The sequence below is a fragment of the Mobula hypostoma genome, unplaced genomic scaffold (genome assembly GCF_963921235.1).
Source record: "Mobula hypostoma unplaced genomic scaffold, sMobHyp1.1 scaffold_36, whole genome shotgun sequence".
Classification (NCBI taxonomy): domain Eukaryota; kingdom Metazoa; phylum Chordata; class Chondrichthyes; order Myliobatiformes; family Myliobatidae; genus Mobula; species Mobula hypostoma.
Genome location: NW_026948187.1, coordinates 2,399,998 through 2,419,002, shown reverse-complemented (window position 1 = coordinate 2,419,002; position 19,005 = coordinate 2,399,998). Strand labels below are relative to the sequence as shown.

The 19,005-nt window shown below is 44.4% G+C and overlaps 1 protein-coding gene across 1 annotated transcript; it reads right to left on the bottom strand.

Annotated features, from left to right (window-relative positions):
- Nucleotides 1-6,814: 6,814 nt before the first annotated feature.
- LOC134341685 (gastrula zinc finger protein xLCGF3.1-like) lies at nt 6,815-15,899 on the bottom strand. Its single transcript, XM_063039610.1, has 2 exons — nt 15,836-15,899; nt 6,815-11,133 (listed from the first exon to the last, which is right to left on the bottom strand). The coding sequence occupies exon 2, from the start codon at nt 10,809-10,811 to the stop codon at nt 9,636-9,638; it is 1,176 nt and encodes a 391-aa protein (XP_062895680.1). The 5' UTR covers nt 10,812-11,133; nt 15,836-15,899; the 3' UTR covers nt 6,815-9,635.
- Between the last annotated feature and the right edge of the window lie 3,106 nt (nt 15,900-19,005).

Here is a 19,005-nt window from a genome sequence, read left to right as displayed (position 1 = left end):
TAAAAAAAACAATTTCACAGCTCAAAACAATTCGGAGGAACAAGAAACACACACAAAAATGCTGGATGAACGCAGCAGGCCGGGCAGCATCTCTAGGAAGAGGTATAGTCTCGTTTCGGGTCGAGACACTTCGTCAGAACTAACTGAAAGAAGAGATAGTAAGAAATTTGAAATTGGAGGGGGAAGGGGAGATCCGAAATGACAGGAGAAGACAGGAGGGGGAGGGCTGGAGCTAAGAGCTGGAAAGTTGATTGGCAAAAGAGATACGAGGCTGGAGAAGGGAGAGGATCAGGGGACGGGAAGCCTGGGGACAGAGAATAGGGGAGGGGAGCCCGGAGGGTGGAGAGCAGGCAAGGAGTCATAGTGAGAGGGAAAGAAGGAGAAAAAAGAGAGAAAAAAGGGCGAAATAATAAAGATTAATAAATAAACAAACAAACAAACAAACAAATAAGGGTTGGGGTGTGAAGGGGAGGAAGGGCATTTACGGAAGTTAGAGAAGTCGATGTTCATGCCATCAGGTTGGAGGCTACCCAGACGGAATATAGGGTGTTGTTCCTCCAACCTGAGTGTGGCTTCATCTTGACAGAAGAGGAGGCCGTGGATAGACATGTCAGAATGGGAATGGGCGTGGAATTAAAATGTGTGGCCACTGGAATAACAAGACCCTCCCCGGGCCTACAGGATGTCCCAGTCGGTGTTGTAGGGACCGGTGCTTGGAGCCCAGTTGTTCCCAAACTGTCAACAATTTGGCTGAGAGACCAAGTCAACATTCCCCAGTCTGTTATTGACACAAAATGTACATTTATATCCTGAAAATGACACCAACTGCATATTAGATCCCGAGAGTTTCGGGAATTCGGAAAAATTAAATAAGGGAGTCTGTGGGTTTTTGTTTCCCGGGGTTTGTTTCCACGCCCTGATATCGATGGAGTGAAGCGGGAGTTCAGAGCCGACACAGCGGGGTCCGATACAGGTCAGACGGGTTAAGTTACAGGCGACACTCCGCTCCGGGACCATCAGCACCGGAGCATTCAGATTAACGCCGCAGTAATTCGGAGCGGGTCAGGGAGAATATTAAATAAAACCAACCCGGGAACTTTCTGATCCGATCCCCTGACAGAGTGTGAAGGAACCGCGGCGAAGAGCAGTTGCGGAATTTAAAATAAGCGAGCCGAGCCGGGCCCGTGTGGGCGGAAGCCGAGGAGGAGATCGATGCCTGCGAACGGGGGCAGTAAATCTGCAACGGGCTTTGGAAACTGTCCATGGACAAAGTCGGAGACAGCGGGGCTGAGCGGTACCGGACAGTGTGAACAAATGTGACCGGATCGCGGGAATCACTGTCGCTGAGAAAGTTGCCGAGGCTTTCTCGGCTTTGCATATCAGTCAGAAACCTGATGGACAGAGATTTACATTGATTTTCCAAAGCGGTTGTTTTCCAGTGAATTTAATGGCGATGGTGATCCTGTCCCGGGGAAAGTGCGGCCTCTCCACCCGCACCACTCGCTACCTGGTGGCCACGGCAGCGGCGGATCTGCTGACCATCGTGTTTGCGGTAATATTGTGGCGGGTTGGTTATTATTACTTCCCCGGGACTTTCCTGGACATCACCCCCGTGTGCAGTGTGATCTCTGTCCTGGTACAGGCAGTCACAGACTGTTCTGTCTGGTTCACCGGCACTTTTACATTTGATCGGTTTGTCGCCATTTGTTGTCAGAAGCGGAAAATAAAATATCGCACCGGGAAAACTGCGGCTGTGGTTCTGACAACAACCGGCGTTCTGCTCTGTTTAATTAATGTGCCCGAATTTATTATATATCATCCTGTGAAAGTGGTTGACAATATATCCCGGGACTGTATTGCAACACGGGGTTACTATACGGATCCCGGGTGGGTGGGATATGACCGGCTTTCTCCCGTCCTAACGCCATTACTCCCGTTCGTGTTAATACTACTGTTCAACGCTCTGACAGTCAGACACATTTCAGTGACTAGTCGCGTCCGTGAGGGGCTGAGGGGTCAGAGCAAGGCGGAGAACCGCAGTGACCCGGAGATGGAGAGCAGGAGGAGGTCTGTGATCTTACTTCTCACCATCTCCGGGAGCTTCATCGTCCTGTGGTCGGTGAGTGTTGCCGAGTTTCTTTATAACACCATCGCCGGTTTGATCAAAATAATTACAACGATTCTGAATACATGTTTCAACACACCGGAGACATGCTGATGATATTAAATTGCTGCACAAACACGTTTATTTATGGGGTAACTCAGTCCAAGTTCAGAGAGCAGTTCATCAGCACAGTGAAATATCCGCTCACGTCAATTATTCAACGAATTAACAAACAACATATCTAAACTCTTCTCGGCGGCGGTCGCAATGTTTTCGATCTTGACTCTACAGAACCAATGATCATCGGAGAAAGTGGCAGAGGGGAGAGTAAATGGTTTAGAGTCGAAGAGAAACACAGCACAGGAACAGAGTCTCCGACACCCGCACCCCGCCACCTCCACTACTACCGATTATTAAACTCATACTACCTTTAATTTTCAGTTTTTCACCATATTCCCGCACTCGTCACCGCCAGACCCTTCTCAGACTGAGAAAGCGAGACAGGTTCTGGGGACATTCAGGACCAAATCGGCAAAAATGCAACTCAGTAGTTACTTTAGTCTTTTGCAGAAGAATGAAATGGAAAAAAAAGTCAACAGTCTACACGAATTTACAGTAAAGCTTGTACTTGTCCATCGCATTAGACAACGATGTTACGGAGGAAAGTTTGACACCACAGAACCCATAATTGGGCAATTTTCACCGAAACCTCCGGTGCCTGCTCTGCTTCAAGGAAAATAATGTCATCTCACTTCCTGATTTCTAATAAAATTCCATCCGATCAAATTGCGTGTTGACTCTCCTCTGCATTCACTCCAGTGGAATCGCGTGTTTATTTTTATTTTTTATCTCAGCTCAAACTGATAAAAATCGCGGTATGGACACGGATAAGCCCACTGATTTCTCAATCGCTTGGAACTCTCGGCCGATTCTGATGGTGTTGCGTATTGTGGCTGTCTGGAGATTTATATAAATATTGTCGTGCGGGTCGAATTGTTTAATGCTGTTGTGTGGTGACTTTGGAATAATGCCAGTCGTGTATATTACAAATAGGACAATGTATACCCTGTTCATGTACCATAGTCGTTCATTTTCCTCTTTAAGGTTAGCATATTTCTGCTGTTTCTCATTTATTGATTTTCATGTGTTGTGTGTGTTCGGAATGGCCAGACCTATTATCCTGTAATATTAATTCCGGACGAGTTCCAGGTGTTGCCACATCTCTAATCATGGATTGGTCGTAATAGACTCCAAAACTGGATTAGGATTGTATTTATAATAACCCATAGAATGTTTCATGATTTTGTATGTTAAAGCAATATTTTGGTGAAAGATGTTTGTCACTTGATTGTACCTGTGTAAGACTGAATTAAACTGTTGCAGGATACTGTAATGTGTGGGATATTTTCTGGTTTCACATGATATATTCTACTTTTACCGTCTTGAATTTGTTAGTTTTTTACTGCCAATTTTTTGATGTCTTTGTCTTAAGCACCTGGTCCTGCATTGCGATAAGGAAACATTCTGTTTCTGGGAAGACGTCTCCAACTTTGAGCCAGCCTTTGGACGCTTTCTCGTTGACACCTCGTCTGCTCAGATCGCAGGGATTTCACCATGCACGGTTAGGCTCATCTGTTGGCTAACTCTTTCTTCTATAGCAGTGTTTGCCAACCTTTTTAGCCCAACACCCACATACTCTCCTGAAGCACCTTCATACTCTCCAACGCCCCTCTTAGGCCCAATATACTTTGCGTCGCCCCCATAGTGTAAAAACATGGCTACCATATGCTAACATGAGAAAAATATTCTGCTTTAACTTCTTACTTACCTTTAAATCTAGATTTCACAGCACCTGCCTGCTGCACAGTAGCTGCGGGATGTTGAGGATAAATGACACAATAAACTTGCAATTTTATTTTCATAAATTCCACTAAACCAGCATGGCATCCTGTCATATACTGTGCTCTCTCCATTGCATAAGAAATCATGTTCCTAGTCAGAATAATTTTGTTATCAATTTCACTTTGAGCTCGTCGTGGACTGATTCTTCGTTGATATCCATTTTCAACTTATTACAATTGAGAATCTTTTGATCAATTTTTCCAGTTTTGATGAACTGTTCATATGCCATTATCAACGCCTTGTTGTCTCGCACAGTTGACTCCCAAATTTTGTTTTTCTTGTAGCTCTGTGCATAGTGATACTCAATGTCTTTACTCGTTTTATCAATATGACGAGCTAAAGAGTTAATACTCAGAGGAATGATACGGCAGGCCTTATTAATCTTTCAGTAATTGTATGAGATCTTGCAGACTTTTGCTATCATTTTGGAAATGTTATGAGAAGCAGTGAGACCACGATCAAAGTCATTTGTAGCTTTCTTTCCAAATGACTCGAGTGTGCAACACTTTTCAAATGCTTGTTTTGTCTCCCGGAACTGAGTAAAACCATAAGTAGCTTTTTCAGTGTGTCTTTTATGAAAGTGTTGCTGCAATCTTGATGGTTTCGTTGTTTTATTAGACAATTCAGTAATACAAATAAGACATGTTGGGCGTCGCTGATCTGATGGAAATGGAATAAAACAATACTCCAGGTATGTAACATTCTAAAGACGCACTTTCTGCAGTATCTATTTCTTAGCAGGATTAGAATTCCAGGCTTCACCGCCTTCAAATCATAAGACCATAAGATATAGGGACAGAAGTGGGCCATTCGGCCCATCAAGTCTGCTCCGCCATTCAACGATGGGCTGCTCCAATTCTTCCAGTCATCCCCACTCCCCTATTTTCACCCCATACCCATTGATGCTCTGACTAATCAAGAAACTATCCATCTCTGCCTTAAACACAGCCAATGACTTGGCCTCCACAGCCACTCATGGCAAAAAATTCCACACATTTACCATCCTTTGACTAAAGTAAGTTTCCCTAATCTGTCTGTCCTCTTGTAGCTTCTCAATTTCCTCAAAACTTCTGTCCCTCCAAATGACTTAGTATCATCTGCATCTTTGCAACAAACTCATCAATTCTGTCATCCAAGTCACTGCCATATAACATAAAAGAATCAGTCCCAACACAGATCCCTGTGGAACACCACTGATCACCAGCAGCCAATCAGAAAAGGTTCCCTTTATTACTATTCTTTGCCTCCTGTCAATCAGCCACTGCTTTATCCATATGAGAATCTTTCCTGCAACATGGGCTCATAACTTGATAAGCAGCCTCATGTGTGGCATCTTGTCAAGGACTTTCCGAAACTCCAGGTGCACATCATCAGCCAAATCTCCTTTGTCTATCTTGCTTGTCACTTCTTCAATGAATTCAAATACTTACAACATACTTGTCAGGCAAGCTTTTCCCTTGCTGAAAACGGTTGATTTTTTCATGTGCCCCAAATACCCTGAAAACACATCCTTAACATCCCACTCCAATACCTTCCCAAAGAGTGAAATGAGACTAACTGGCCTATAATTTCCATTCATCTGCCTCCCTCCCTTCTTGAAGAGTGGAGTGATACTTCCAAATTTTCAGTCGTACGGAACCATGCCAGATTCAATTGATTATTGAAACATCATTACTAATCCCTCCGCAATCTCTTCAGTCACCTCTTTGAGAACTCTGGGTGGCCTGTTTACCTTCAGACATTTCTATTTCCCAAGAACCCTGCTCCTGAGCAAAGTACTATAAACATTTCTGACCACTGACATCTGGACTTCCACCATCCTGCTGGTGTCTTCCATAGTGAAGAATGATGCAAAATACTTTCTCAGTTCATCCGCGAGCTCCTTGCCTCTATTACCACCCCTCCAGCATCGTTTTCCATTGGCCTAATATGCACTCTCACCTCTCCTTTACAATTTATGCACCTGAAGAAACATTTAGTATCCTCTTTATTGGCTAGCTTACCGTTGTATTCCATATTTTCCTTAATTATTTTTTTAGTTGCCTCCCATTGGTTTTTAAAAGCTTCCCAATCCTCTGACTTCCCACCATTTTTGCTCCAATATATGCCTTCTCTTTGGTGTCTATGTTGGCTTTGCCTTCCTATTCACCACAGTTGTATCATCTTGTCTTTGGAATACTTCTTCCTCTTTGGTTCTTATAAATCCTGTGTCTTCCAAATTACTTACTGAAATTCCAGCCATTCTGTCGTCATCCATTCCAGTGTTCCTTACTTACTAATTTAGGCCAATTCTTCTCTCATGCCTCTGTAATTATCTTTATTTTACAGTTATACTGATATATTTCACGTTAGCTTCTCCTTCTCACATTTCAGGGTGAATTCTATTATATTAAGACCACTACCCCCTCTGGGTTCTTTTGCCTTAAGTTCTGTAATTAATTCCTGTTCATTGCACAACACCCAATCAAGAATGGCTGATCCCCAGCTGGGCTCCACCAGGAGCTCTTCTAAAAAGCCATCTTGTGGGAATTCTAGGAAATCACGCTCTTGGGATACAGCACCTCCCTGATTTTCCCAATATATCTGCATGACTATCTCCCATGAATACTGCAATATTGCTGTTTTGACATGCATTTTCCTTCTCTTGTAGTAATTTGTGGAACATATACATACTACTGATGGGGGCGGGGGGGGGGTTCTCTTTTCACTCTTGCGATTCCTCTGTTCTACCCACAATGACTCAACACTTTCCGACTCTTTCTAATGATTTGATTTTATTTTTTACCAACAGAACCATACAACCTTCTCTGCCTACCTGTGTGTCCTATTCAAGAAACATACAAGTATATGGGACACATGAGACCCTGCAGGTGCTGGGAATCTAGAGCAATACACACAATGTGCTGGAGGAGATCAGCAGGTCAGGCAGCATCTATGGTTGGGAATCAAAATTTTGGGCCAAGACCCTTCATCAGATCGCTTGATACACAGGTATCTGGAATATTAACAAGCAGAGAAAATAGAAAGTAGTGTGAAAAAGCAAAAACATGTTTCAAAATTTACTTCAAGGCTTAAGAACATTTGCCTAACATATTTCCGTGGTATAGCAAATACAACAAAGGCAATAAACTGTCCCATTATTCCCATATTAACATATTCCCCTGGCAAAATATCTTGGTTCCATTCCGATCTGGAAACTTTACAAAGAAAAATAAGAACTGAAATGAGAAATTCAGAAAAGACTATTTACACTCAAACACACTTAGATTAACACTACCGAGGACAGAAGGAGGAAGAGCTATAACAGACATTAAAAAAAAATCACTCAACAGTCTGATAAGATTTCTAAAGTATATACTTTCATCAAAAATAAACAGGATTTAGCAGTCCATGCGAGTATATACAATTCTGATAAGAAATACAGACCAGAAAACTTAAATGAGAGGCCAACTCAGAAAAATGAATCATCACTATGGAAGAAAATATTGACCAGTGGAATGAGTGTGACCCTCCATGGGAGACATCCCAATGATCTGAGCAGACTAGCTGGTAACAGGGAAGCATTGCGAGCCTGACTCAGAGTTGGAGACCTCTTCCCAGAAACAGGGGTTCCTTGGGGAAATACAGGACAAGGTAGTTAACATTTTAAAATGTAAAAATTACATTAAAGGCAAACAAAAAGGGCAATAAATGCAGAAAATGCTGAGAAACCAGACACAGTCCTGCAGCAATTTAACTCAATCTGATTACTTACATAGGTACAATCAAGTGACAAATAACATTCACCAAAATCTTGCTTTAAAATACAAACTCATGAATGACCACTGTAACATCATAAAGGCACAATAAATTCACCTGATCCAGTTTTAGAGTCAAAATCTTACAAATTGTATGATAATCAATACATAACTACTAATAGGACAATCCATAATAACCATCCGGATATAATATTACAGGATAAACAAGCAGGACCAACTCCCTCAGTAGATACAATCATTCCCAACACACTCATATTCCTCAACTCGTGGAGCACCTCACCATAATAATTGTTTGTGTCATCAGTCAGACAAACAAATTATTTTCCCTGTCAATCAGCTTCCAAATGTTGTTACTCTGACATACATTGCCAAGCCCCGCTGCTGATTCCCTTCTCATCATACATTCTTACCCTGACCATCGTCCACAGCCTCAAACTCTGCCCTGTGCAGATCCGCCTCTGGTTTCTGACCCTGTTTCGTTGAACATCCAACTGATGGTTTCCCATTCTGTTCCCATGTCTTTAAAGGACAGTGGTGTTTTCTAACAACCCTTTACAAGCAGGAAAAATGACCGATAATGTGGAAATGAGTCATGATTAAGGAGGTTAACTACCAATGTCATTCTTCCTCAGCCCAGAGATTAGAGGGGCGAAGAATATCTCAGACAGAACTGCAGTCAGCTCGACTTCTTCAGTCTGCAGAAAATTCAAGGGAAACCTCTTAACTCACAGAGTGGTGACTGTTTGGAACCCATCACCACAGGGAGAGCGAGAGGGGAACAACAGGGGAGGATTTAAATGGACTGTTGTGGAACTGAATCGCTGGCAGGGTCCAACCGGCCTGAGTTGACTCTCTACTGTACACGAGGTATGTTATAAATTAATTAAGTACTAGAGACAGAGTTTAAAATAGAACTGATTTATTTGTCTCAGATCCAGAATATTAAACTCCAGTCCCATTAAAGGTGAATATGCAGCAGAAGAAACTCCTCCCATGCCCAGTGATCAGGGTGCAGGACTGGGTGTGGTGAGCAGCAGCAATAATTGCAGAGTTCAGCACTGACAGTCACTCTCAAAATTGCTTTCGAAACAATGATGGACAAATATCGAGCATGCAGCTTGTTGAAACTTTCTCCCCAGTGTGAACCCAGTAATGTGTCACAAGTGTAACACGCTGTAGGTTTCACTGCTCATGTAATGGCCTCTCTCTAATGTTTCACAGCTGAGGTAACGATTTCTCTGTAGCAGCAATGTTTAGGTTATGATGAGAGATAACAGGGTTTTGGAGTGCGGGGCTATCGAATGACAGAAATGTTCTTCCTCGTGAGTCTGGAAGAGAGATTTCATGGTCTTTTGCTGGGGAGAGAAGAGAAGACGTGAATGGAGAGAGTGGGCCCCTTTTCTTTTTCTTTGTTTTCTTCACTAACAATATAGTCAAAGTAAGAATTATAAAGTTGAATCGTTTAATCACATATTGTGTACTGTTTGTTATTTTGGGGTGCTGATTTTTAACAGGGGACACATCACGCAGCATCCATCCAAATGCGATATCTTAAGTTTTCCCGGGCTGGGGGGGCTATCACCCCCTATATTAAGCTGCTAGCCGAAGCGAGAGTTACATAAGGTTAGATTACTGAGTGACTCACTTCCCACATTCAGAGCAGGTGAACGGCCTCTCCCCAGTGTGAACTCAGTGATGCTCATTTGGTTGATTTGGCTGAGAGAATCTCTTATCAAAGTCTGAGCAGGTGATCGGTCTCTATCCGGTGTGAACTCGCTGGTGTTTCTGTAGGTTGGATGACCGAGTGAATCCCTTCCCACACACTGAGCAGACGAAAGGCCTCTCCCATGTGTGACCTCACTGATGTACCTTCACTTTAGATGTCGATGTGAATCCCTTCTCACAGTCTGAGCAGAAAAATGCCTCTCCCCAGTGTGAACTCGCTGGTGTACCTTCAGATTAGATGACGAAGTGAATCCCTTCCCACAGTCTAAGCAGGTGAATGGCCACTCTCTGGTGTGAACTGACTGGTGTCTCAGTAGATCAGTTGACAAAGTGAATCTCTTCCCACACACTGAGCAGGTGAATGGCCTCTCGCCAGTGTGAAGTCGCTGATGTACCTTCAGTGGAGATGACGAAGCGAATCCCTTCCCGCAGTCTGAGCAGGTGAATGGCCTCTCTCCAGTATGAACTCGCTGATGTTCCTTCAGATGAGATGATAGAGTGAATCCCTTCCCACAGTCTGAGCAGGTGAATGGCCTCTCACCAGTGTGAAGTCGCTGATGTACCTTCAGTTGAGATGACCAAGTGAATCCCTTCCCACAATCTGAGCAGGAGAACGGCCACTGTCCAGTGTGAATTCGCTGGTGTACCATTAGGTAAGATGACCGAGTGAATCCCTTCCCACAGTCTGAGCAGGTGAATGGCCTCTCTCTGGTGTGAACTGACTGGTGTTTCAGTAGATCAGATGACATAGTGAATCTCTTCCCACAGTCTGAGCAGGTGAATGGCCGTTCCCCGGTGTGAACTCGTTGATGTACCTTCAGGTGAGATGAGCAAGTGAATCCCTTCCCACAGTCCAAGCAGGTGAATGGCCGCTCCCCAGTGTGAACTCGCTGGTGAGCCATTAGTTCAGATGACTGAGTGAATCCCTTCCCACAGGCTGAGCAGGTGAATGGCCTCTCTCCAGTGTGAACTCGCTGATGAACCTTCAGTTGAGATGACGAAGTGAATCCCTTCCCACAGTCTGAGCAGGTGAACGGCCTCTCACCAGTGTGAAGTCGATGATGTACCTTCAGTTGAGATGACCAAGTGAATCCCTTCCCACAATCTGAGCAGGAGAACGGCCACTGTCCTGTGTGAATTCGCTGGTGTACCATTAGGTAAGATGACCGAGTGAATCCCTTCCCACAGTCTGAGCAGGTGAATGGCCTCTCCCCAGTGTGAATTTGCTGATGTACCTTCAGTTTAGATGGGTAAGTGAATCCCTTCCCACAGTCTGAGCAGGTGAATGGCTGCTTCCTGGTGTGAACTCGCTGGTGAGCCATTAGGTCAGATGACCGAGTGAATCCTACCCCACAAATTCAGCAGATGACCAGCCTCTGCCCAGTGAGAACTGACTGGTGTGTCCACTGGTGGGAAGACTGACTGAATCCCTTCTCACATACAGAACAGATGAATGGCCTTTCCAGTGTGAACTTGCTGATGTACCTTCAGTTGAAACGACCGACTGAATCCATTCCCACTGTCTGAGCAGGAAGGATGATTGAGTGAATCCTTTGCTCCACTTCTTAAATATCTGGACAGAGACAGCAAAACTGGTGTGTTGTATTCTAGACTTCCGTAGACAAATTCCTTGTCATTTTTAACCTGTAAAAAGAGTTACAAAATCCATCAATGGGTGTAGGACAACATTTCAGATGAGATCACTTGAGTTGTCAAGGTGTGATCTGACATCACACTGTTACAGTGAAGTTCAACCCAAGTTGGAGAGAGAAATCATCTTCTAAATGGGCACAGTGCTGGTATCTGGAATGACCATCAAATTCTCTGATGCTCTTCCTGTCGCTAAAAGAATGAGGCATTTCTGCCATCTCCAGTCTGTGACCTGGCTCAGTTTGACTCTCTCCATTGGTATTATTCCCTGTTCACACTGAGCTGCATGGGTTCCTGGCCCCACAGTAACTGAAACACTCTCACACAAATAGCCGGCAGTGTATTCCACACACCCACCACTCTCTGTGTAAAAAACTTACCCTTGACATCCCCTCGGTAGACTTTTTGTCTCTCTTCCCTCCAGAAGAAGATTCAGGAGTTTGAAGACTTCTATGGCCAGGTTTGGGAGCAGCTTCTTTCCAATTATGATAAGACTGCCGAACAGATCCTGACCCGGATCTGGGCCGTACCCTCCAATTATCTGGACCTGCCTCTCGGTTTTTTTGCACTACGTTACTTTCCATTTTTCTATTTTCTATTTATGATTTATAATTTAAAGTTTTAATATTTACTAATTTTAACTATATTTAATATTTAATATTTGTAATCCAGGGAGAGTGAAGCGCAGAATCAAATATCGCTGTGATGATTGTACGTTCTAGTTCCAATTGTTTGGCAACAATAAAGTATTTCAAAGCACCTTAAAACTATGCCCCCTTGTGTTAGCCACTTCAGCCCTGGGGAAAAAAAAAAGACCTCTGGCTATCTACACTACCAATGCCCCTCATCATCTCATACATCTAAAAAAGATTCTAAACATAAACAAGGAAATTATACATTGCTTTGAGGATTTGTTAGAAGTATACAAAATTATGAGGGTATAGATAGAGTAAATGCAAGCAGCTTTTTCCACTGAGGTTGGGTGGGATGACAGACAACCAGAGGTCATGGGTAAGTGGGGAAGTGAAAATTTAAAGGGAACATTTGGTAAAGCTCTTTACTGATGCTTTTAAGAAGATCCAACACTTCTTCTTCCTTAATCTCCACCTTGCCCAGCACACAGGCCTGTTCTATCTAGAACTCACTCTGATCAAGATCCTTTTCAATTGTAAATACTGAAGCAAAGTATTCATTTAGGACCTCCCCAACCTCCCCCATCTCCAGGCACATGTTGTCTTCTTTATCCTTTAGCAGCCCCACCTTCATTCTTGCCATCCTTCTGTTCTTCACATTCGCATGAAACGCCTTGGGGTTCTCCTTAATCCTACATGCCAAGGCCTTCTCATGCCCCCTTCGAGCTCTCCTAAGTCCTTTCTTAAGCTCCTTCCTGGCTACCCTATATTTCTCACGAGCCCCTCCTGCTTCCTGCTTCTTATATCTAACATATGCTTCCTTCTTCCTCTTGATGAGTTGCCTCATGTGTTTCGTCAGCCACGGTTCCCTTTTCCTCCCATTTTTTCCTTGTCTCAGTGGGACAAAACCTATCCTGAACCCAGCACAAGTGGTCCCTACACTTCCTCCACATTACTGCTGTGCTTTCACCCTTGAACATCTGTTTCCAATTTACTCTCAGTGGTTCCTGCCTCATCCCTTCATAGTTAGTCCTTCCCCAGTTAAGCACTTTCCCATTTTGTCTGTTTTTATCCTTTTCCATAGCTATGCTGAAGCTAAGGGAGTTGTGGTCACTCACCAAAATGCTCCCTCACCAAGAGGTCTGCCACCGGACCGGGTTCATTACCCAGAACTAGATCTAGTATGGCCTCTCCTCTCATCGGCCGGTCCACATACTGTGTCAGGAATCCTTCTTGAATGCACCTGACAAATTCAGCCCCACCTCTCCCCCTTGCAGTCAGGAGGTGCCAGTCAATACGAGGGAAGTTGAAATCACCCATAACTACAAATCTGCACCATTCTAAACTCTGTCTGCTTATCTGCTCCTCGGTGTCCCAAGGGCTATTTGGGGGCCTATAGACTACTCCCAGCACAGTGATTGATCCCTTCCTATTTCTGACTTCCACCCACACCGACTCAGTGGGCACTCCCTCTGCAGCATCCTCCCTCTCTATAGATGCGATACTATCCCTGACCAGTAATGCTACTCCCCTGCCTTTTCTACCTCCCATCCTATTCCTTATAAAACACCTAAACCCCGGTACCTGCATCAGCCAATCCTGCCCTTCCTCCAGCCAAGTTTCAGTAACGGCCACAACGTCATCGTTCCATGTACTGATCCATGCTCCAAGTTCATCCCCTTTATGCCTAACACTCCTAGCGTTGAAATAGACACACATCAACCACTTTAACTGGCTACATTTATGTTTTGTCCCCCGCCTGTCCTTCCTCACCAACTCATGCCATAGCACCATGCCCTTGTCCTTCTACCCTAATCTCTGCACTCACATTCTGATTCCCACCCCGCTGGCAAACTAGTTTAAACCCTCCCTAACAGCTCCAGCAAACCTGCCATGCCAGGATATTGGTCCCTTTCCAGTTCAGGTGCAGCCCGTCCTTTTTGTACAGGTCAGACCTTCCCCAGAAGACATCCCAATGTCCCAGAAATCTGAACCCCTGCCCCCTGCACCAACTCTTCAGCCACACATTCATCTGCCATGACTTCCTGTTCCTACCCTCTCTGTCTCGTGGCACAGGCAGCAATCCTGAGATTACCACCCTTGAGGTCCTGCTCTTTAACTTTTTTCCCAACTCCCTATATTCCTTCTTTAGGACCTCATACCTACTGCTGTCTATGTCATTGGTCCCCACGTGGACCATGACATCTGGCTGCTCACCCTCTCTCCTGAGAATACCGAGAACTCGATCCGAGATATCGTGGACCCTGGCATCAGGGAGGCAACAGATCATCCAGGATTCTCGATCTCTCCCACCGAATCTCTTATCTGTCCCCCTAACTATCTAATCCCCTATCACTACTGCTCTCCTCTTTTCACTCCTTCCTTTCTGAGCTGAGTGTCCAGTCTCGGTGTCAGACACTCAACCACTACAACTTGTCTCTGGTAGGTCGTCCACACCAACAGTATCCAAACTTGGAGAAGTTCAGTACAGAAACAGGGGCCCACCTAGTCAATGGTGAAAAAAACATTCAGGCTGTCTAATGTAACTTCCTGCACTGGGACCTCCTTCCTATCTGTTCTGGCATTCTGACTGCAATTCCCCCTGCAACTTGAGTTTAACTCCCCCCCACCCGCCCCCACACACACCAGCACCAGCAAGCCTTACCACTAGGATATTAGACCTCTGCTAGTTTTAATTCCCTAACTAACAAATCCCCTATCAACCTTTTGACATTCCTCTGCTAGGTAATCCTCCATAACTGTGTCTGAAGTGGTCTACCTGTTGTTGTGTGGAATGACCACAGGAGTACTCTGCGATGACTATTTAACCTCATTCCCCTACCTGACTGTCACCCAGTTTCTTCTGTCCTGCATTTTGGTTTAAATCACCTGTCTTTATGTCATATCTATCACCCCATCCAACTCCTGGATGATATGGAATTCATCCATTTCCAGATCCAGCTCCTTAAAGTGCAGGGTTACAAGCTGCAGCTGGATGCACATCTTGCAGGTGAGGGCATCAGGGACACTGGAGGTCTCCCCACCTTCCCACCAATGTCCTCTCTAATTTGTAATGACCAGTGTGCTGAAAAATCTTGTGCTGTGCAATTTTTACCCAGTAACAACAACATTGGCACACTGAATTTTAAATAGAAGGGTATTTATTTTAACAGCTAGCAGAACACTGTTAATAAGAACTTTGATATCGTCTGGGTTTGATCAAGTTCATCTGCACTCTCACACAATCTATGTAGCAGGCCTGTAGAGGGTTATGAAGGATTTTCTCACTCCAGCTTTTGCACACCGTCCATATCTGATTTGCTTGCTAAATGATGCTTTAAAAAGTCAGATTTCCAAATATCACTCCACTTCCTCCCACTTGCAAATTCTCCAGCAATTTGTGCATCATCACAATACACACAGGTAACACCAGTTTCTGTATTGTACATAAATATTTCCCCTGAACCCTCTCCCAGGTGACTGACGGCCAATGAATATGAAGGGAAGGGCAGTGGTCTGTCTCATTGCAGTCTGGCACTTGTTGCTCAGGACAAAGGTGTTTGATATCAGTATGTACTCAGAGAGAATGGGTCAAAACATGTTCCCACGGGTAGAAAGCTCCAGAACAAGAGGAGGTAGAACAAGCAACACACACAAAATGCTGGAGGATAATCAGCAGGCCAGGCAGCATCTATGGAAAAGAGTACTAATGCTGAGTTCCTCCAGCATTTTGTGTGTGTTGCTTGGATTTTCAACATCTGCAGATTATCTCTTGTTTGTGACTGGAGGCAGAACAAAGGTGATTTTCTCAACAGCTGATGTAAAAGATTTTGTTCCCTTTCTCCGAGTTCCCAATCCTTGCATTTAGACAGCTGGAGCTCAGCTCTGTCTGAGAGATCTATCGGATCCCATTCCCTCATCAGCCGGAAGCTCCCCGGGGCCCGTGCACGGATCGTGGGGCTGAGAGACAGGGCAGAGAGCAGGACCGTCCCGGGATTGCGGGCCACGGTGTCCGGAGCTCACAGCGATTGTCCCCAATCCCGCAACCGGGGAATATCTCCTACCTGGAGCCGATTTTCCGAGGCCTTTATGTACTGCACGCATGCGCGTTATTCGGGACAATCCGCAACCCTGACGCATGCGCATTCGATCGGCGCTTCAGCGACAGCGAAAAACCTTACGCAGAGCTTTCTGGGTAATCACGGTGCCATTAAACATTTCTGCAAGCACCGGTTCCATGTCTATACCTCAGTTTTTTTTTGGGACGGGGGGGGTGGAATTCAGCAGCTCTTTCAATGGAGAAAGCAGCTTTCATAAACAATGCACTTAATATCAGCAAACTTTCCGCGTGCCTAATGCCAAAGTAGAACCTTCTTACAAATGCAGATATAAAACACAAGAGATTCTGCTGTTGGTGGAAATGTAGACACATGCACACAAAATGCTGGAGGAACTCTTCAGTTCAGGCTGCAACTAAGCAGAGGAGTACACAGTCTCAGCATGCTGAAGGGACTCGGCCTAAACGTTGTCTATTTATTCCTCTCCACATGTGTGTCCTGATCTGTTTTCCTCCAGTATTTTGCACAAATTAACCACCTTTTTTTTTCAATCAAACAGTTTCAAAATGTTTCTGATCATTAATTTGTGGCCACATCCTGCTGGTCTGATTCCTCTCCCTCCTCCTCCTTGTAAACTCTATTTCCCATCTCTTTCTGGAGCCCCAAAGCCCTGATTCAGGCTGGCAACTCCTTAGTTTCAGACTCTGCGCCATCAAAGATTCACTTGCTAGTCTGCTGTCAGACTTTAGAGGCGCATTGCAACAACCCAGCTGTCTGAGGCACAGTCCTTTGAAATGAGTGAAAATGACACAAAACGTTCAAAAGAGCAGGGAAGAAGGAGCTTAACCATCATAGTCCAGAGCCCTGAAGAACGTTAAAACCACAGTGTGCTCATCGTCTTCTTCAGCCTGGAGAGAAGCATGCAGGAAATTCATGCAGGTGTATGGGATGATGAGAGGCATTGGCCGTGTGGATTGGCAGAGGCTTTTTCCCAGGACTGAAACGTTTAACACGAGGGGGCATAGGTTTAAGCTGCTTGGAAGTAGGTACAGAGGAGAAGTAAGAGCTAAGTTTTATAAACAAAGTGTGGTGTATGTGTGGAATGCACTGCCAGTGACGGTGGTAGAGGCGGGTACAATACGGTATTTTAAGAGACTCTTAGATAGGTACATGGAGATTAGGAAAATAGAGGGCTATGTGGTAGGGTAATTCTAGACAGTTTCTTGAGTAAGATACATGGTCGTCACATCACTTTGGGCCAAAGGGTCTGTAATGTGCCGTAGATTTCTATGATTCCATGAAATTCAAGGGAAATCTCCTATCCCACGGAGAACACAGAGGCATTCGTTTGAGAATTTAGCCTTCTCTATTTTTCTGATCTTCTCATAAATGTGTTGAGTTTAGTTAAGCTTTGTTCCAGAATTTCCACACAATTAAAAGAGTTTATTACATTTTTAAATTTTTAGTTTTGCACTACTTATATAATTTAACTATTCAATATGTACATTATTGTAATTTGTAGTTGTTAAACTCTATTGTTATGAATTAGGTTCTACCGCTGCCGCAGAAACTACAAATTTCATGACATATGCCGGTGCTATTAAACCTGATTCTGATAATTGGTATGGGAGACCCACCACCGGTCACCTGATCCCAGTTACCGCAGATCGTAATGCGAGATTGAAGCCTTTTCTATTTATCTGCATTCCTCAGAAATGACAATCGTTCAATTAAGTTTCCTTCTGAGGTTCCAGAGCAGAAGCTCAGTCTGTTTAATATTTCCACACTATTAAAATGGAGAAATTCTTTATTTTTTATCACGTACTGAGCTACAGTGAAAATCTTGCCTGACGTACCATCCACACAGATCAATACATTACGACAGTACATTGAGCTGATATACAACAAAACGATAACTGTAACAAAGCATTATGGCTGCAGAGAAAGTGCAGCGCAGATAGACATATGGTGCAGGGTCACGTCGAGTTACATTGTGAGGTCGAGTCCATTTTATCATTCATTTGGCCTACAACCGCAGACAGGAAACCGTCCTTGAGCCTGGTGGTACGGGCTTTAAGACTTTTGTATCTCTTCCCCGATGGGGGAGCGGGTTTGCAGCAATAATGCCCAGGTTGTGAGGATCTTTGAGTACATGGCCTGCTTTTCCAATGCAAGGGAAGTGTAGGAAGAGTCCATGGAGGGGAGGCTTGTTTTTCTGATGTTCTCTGCTCTCCAAAGTTCTCTGCAGTTCCTTGCAGTCATGGGCAGAGCAGTAGCCATACGAAGGCGTGAAGTATCGACAAGAAGCTCAGAGACCTCGGCCTTCACCCTGCCTTGTGTAGCTGGATCCTGGACTTCCTGTCAGATCGCCGGCAGGTGGTAAGAGTGGGCTCCCTCACCTCTGTCTCTCTGACCCTCAGCACTCATACCCCACAGGGTTGTCTCATTGCCACCCTCCTTTATCACTGTGCACCCATGGCTGTGTCGCCACCCACAGCTCCAATCTGCTAATCAAATTTGCTGACGACACCACATTGATTGGCCTAATCTCAAATAATAACGAGGCAGCCTACAGAGAAGAAGTCATCACCCCGACACAGTGGTGTCAAGAAAACAACCTCTCCCTCATGGTGACAAAAACAAAGGAGCTGGTTGTGGACTACAGGAGGAATGGAGACAGGGACCAGATTCAACATTTCCAAGTTTGTTATTGACACAAAATGCACATTTTAATATTGATCAGGACACAATGTATTTTATATATTGCTAATGACATAAAACGTATTTATAGATTGTGACTGACAGAGAATCGTATAATTTGTGTTCCGTGTGTTATCTGAATGTACTTGCCTGTGATGCTGCCACAAGTCAGTGTTTCTCTGTACCTGTACCTTCCCGTACTTGTGAATTTGGGAATAAATTCAACAGGAGCTGAGAAATCTCAGTGAGATTTGATTAGTGATGATCATCTTGGCAGCTCGGTAGGTCGAATGTATGAGACAGTACACCGTTAAATGTAAAACCCTGAACAGTGTTGATGATCAGAGGGATCTTAGACTCCAAGTTCATCGCTCCCTGAAAGAGACTGCACAGATTGATCGGGTGGTTAAGAAGGCAAATGGCGTGGTTGTCTTTATCAGTTGAAGCACTGAGTTGAAAAGTCGGGAAGTTGTGTT

Bases quoted from the DNA above. Each gene is read 5' to 3' on its own strand.
- LOC134341685 (XM_063039610.1), bottom strand. From the start codon at position 10,811: ATGGCTCACCAGCGAGTTCACACCAGGAAGCAGCCATTCACCTGCTCA.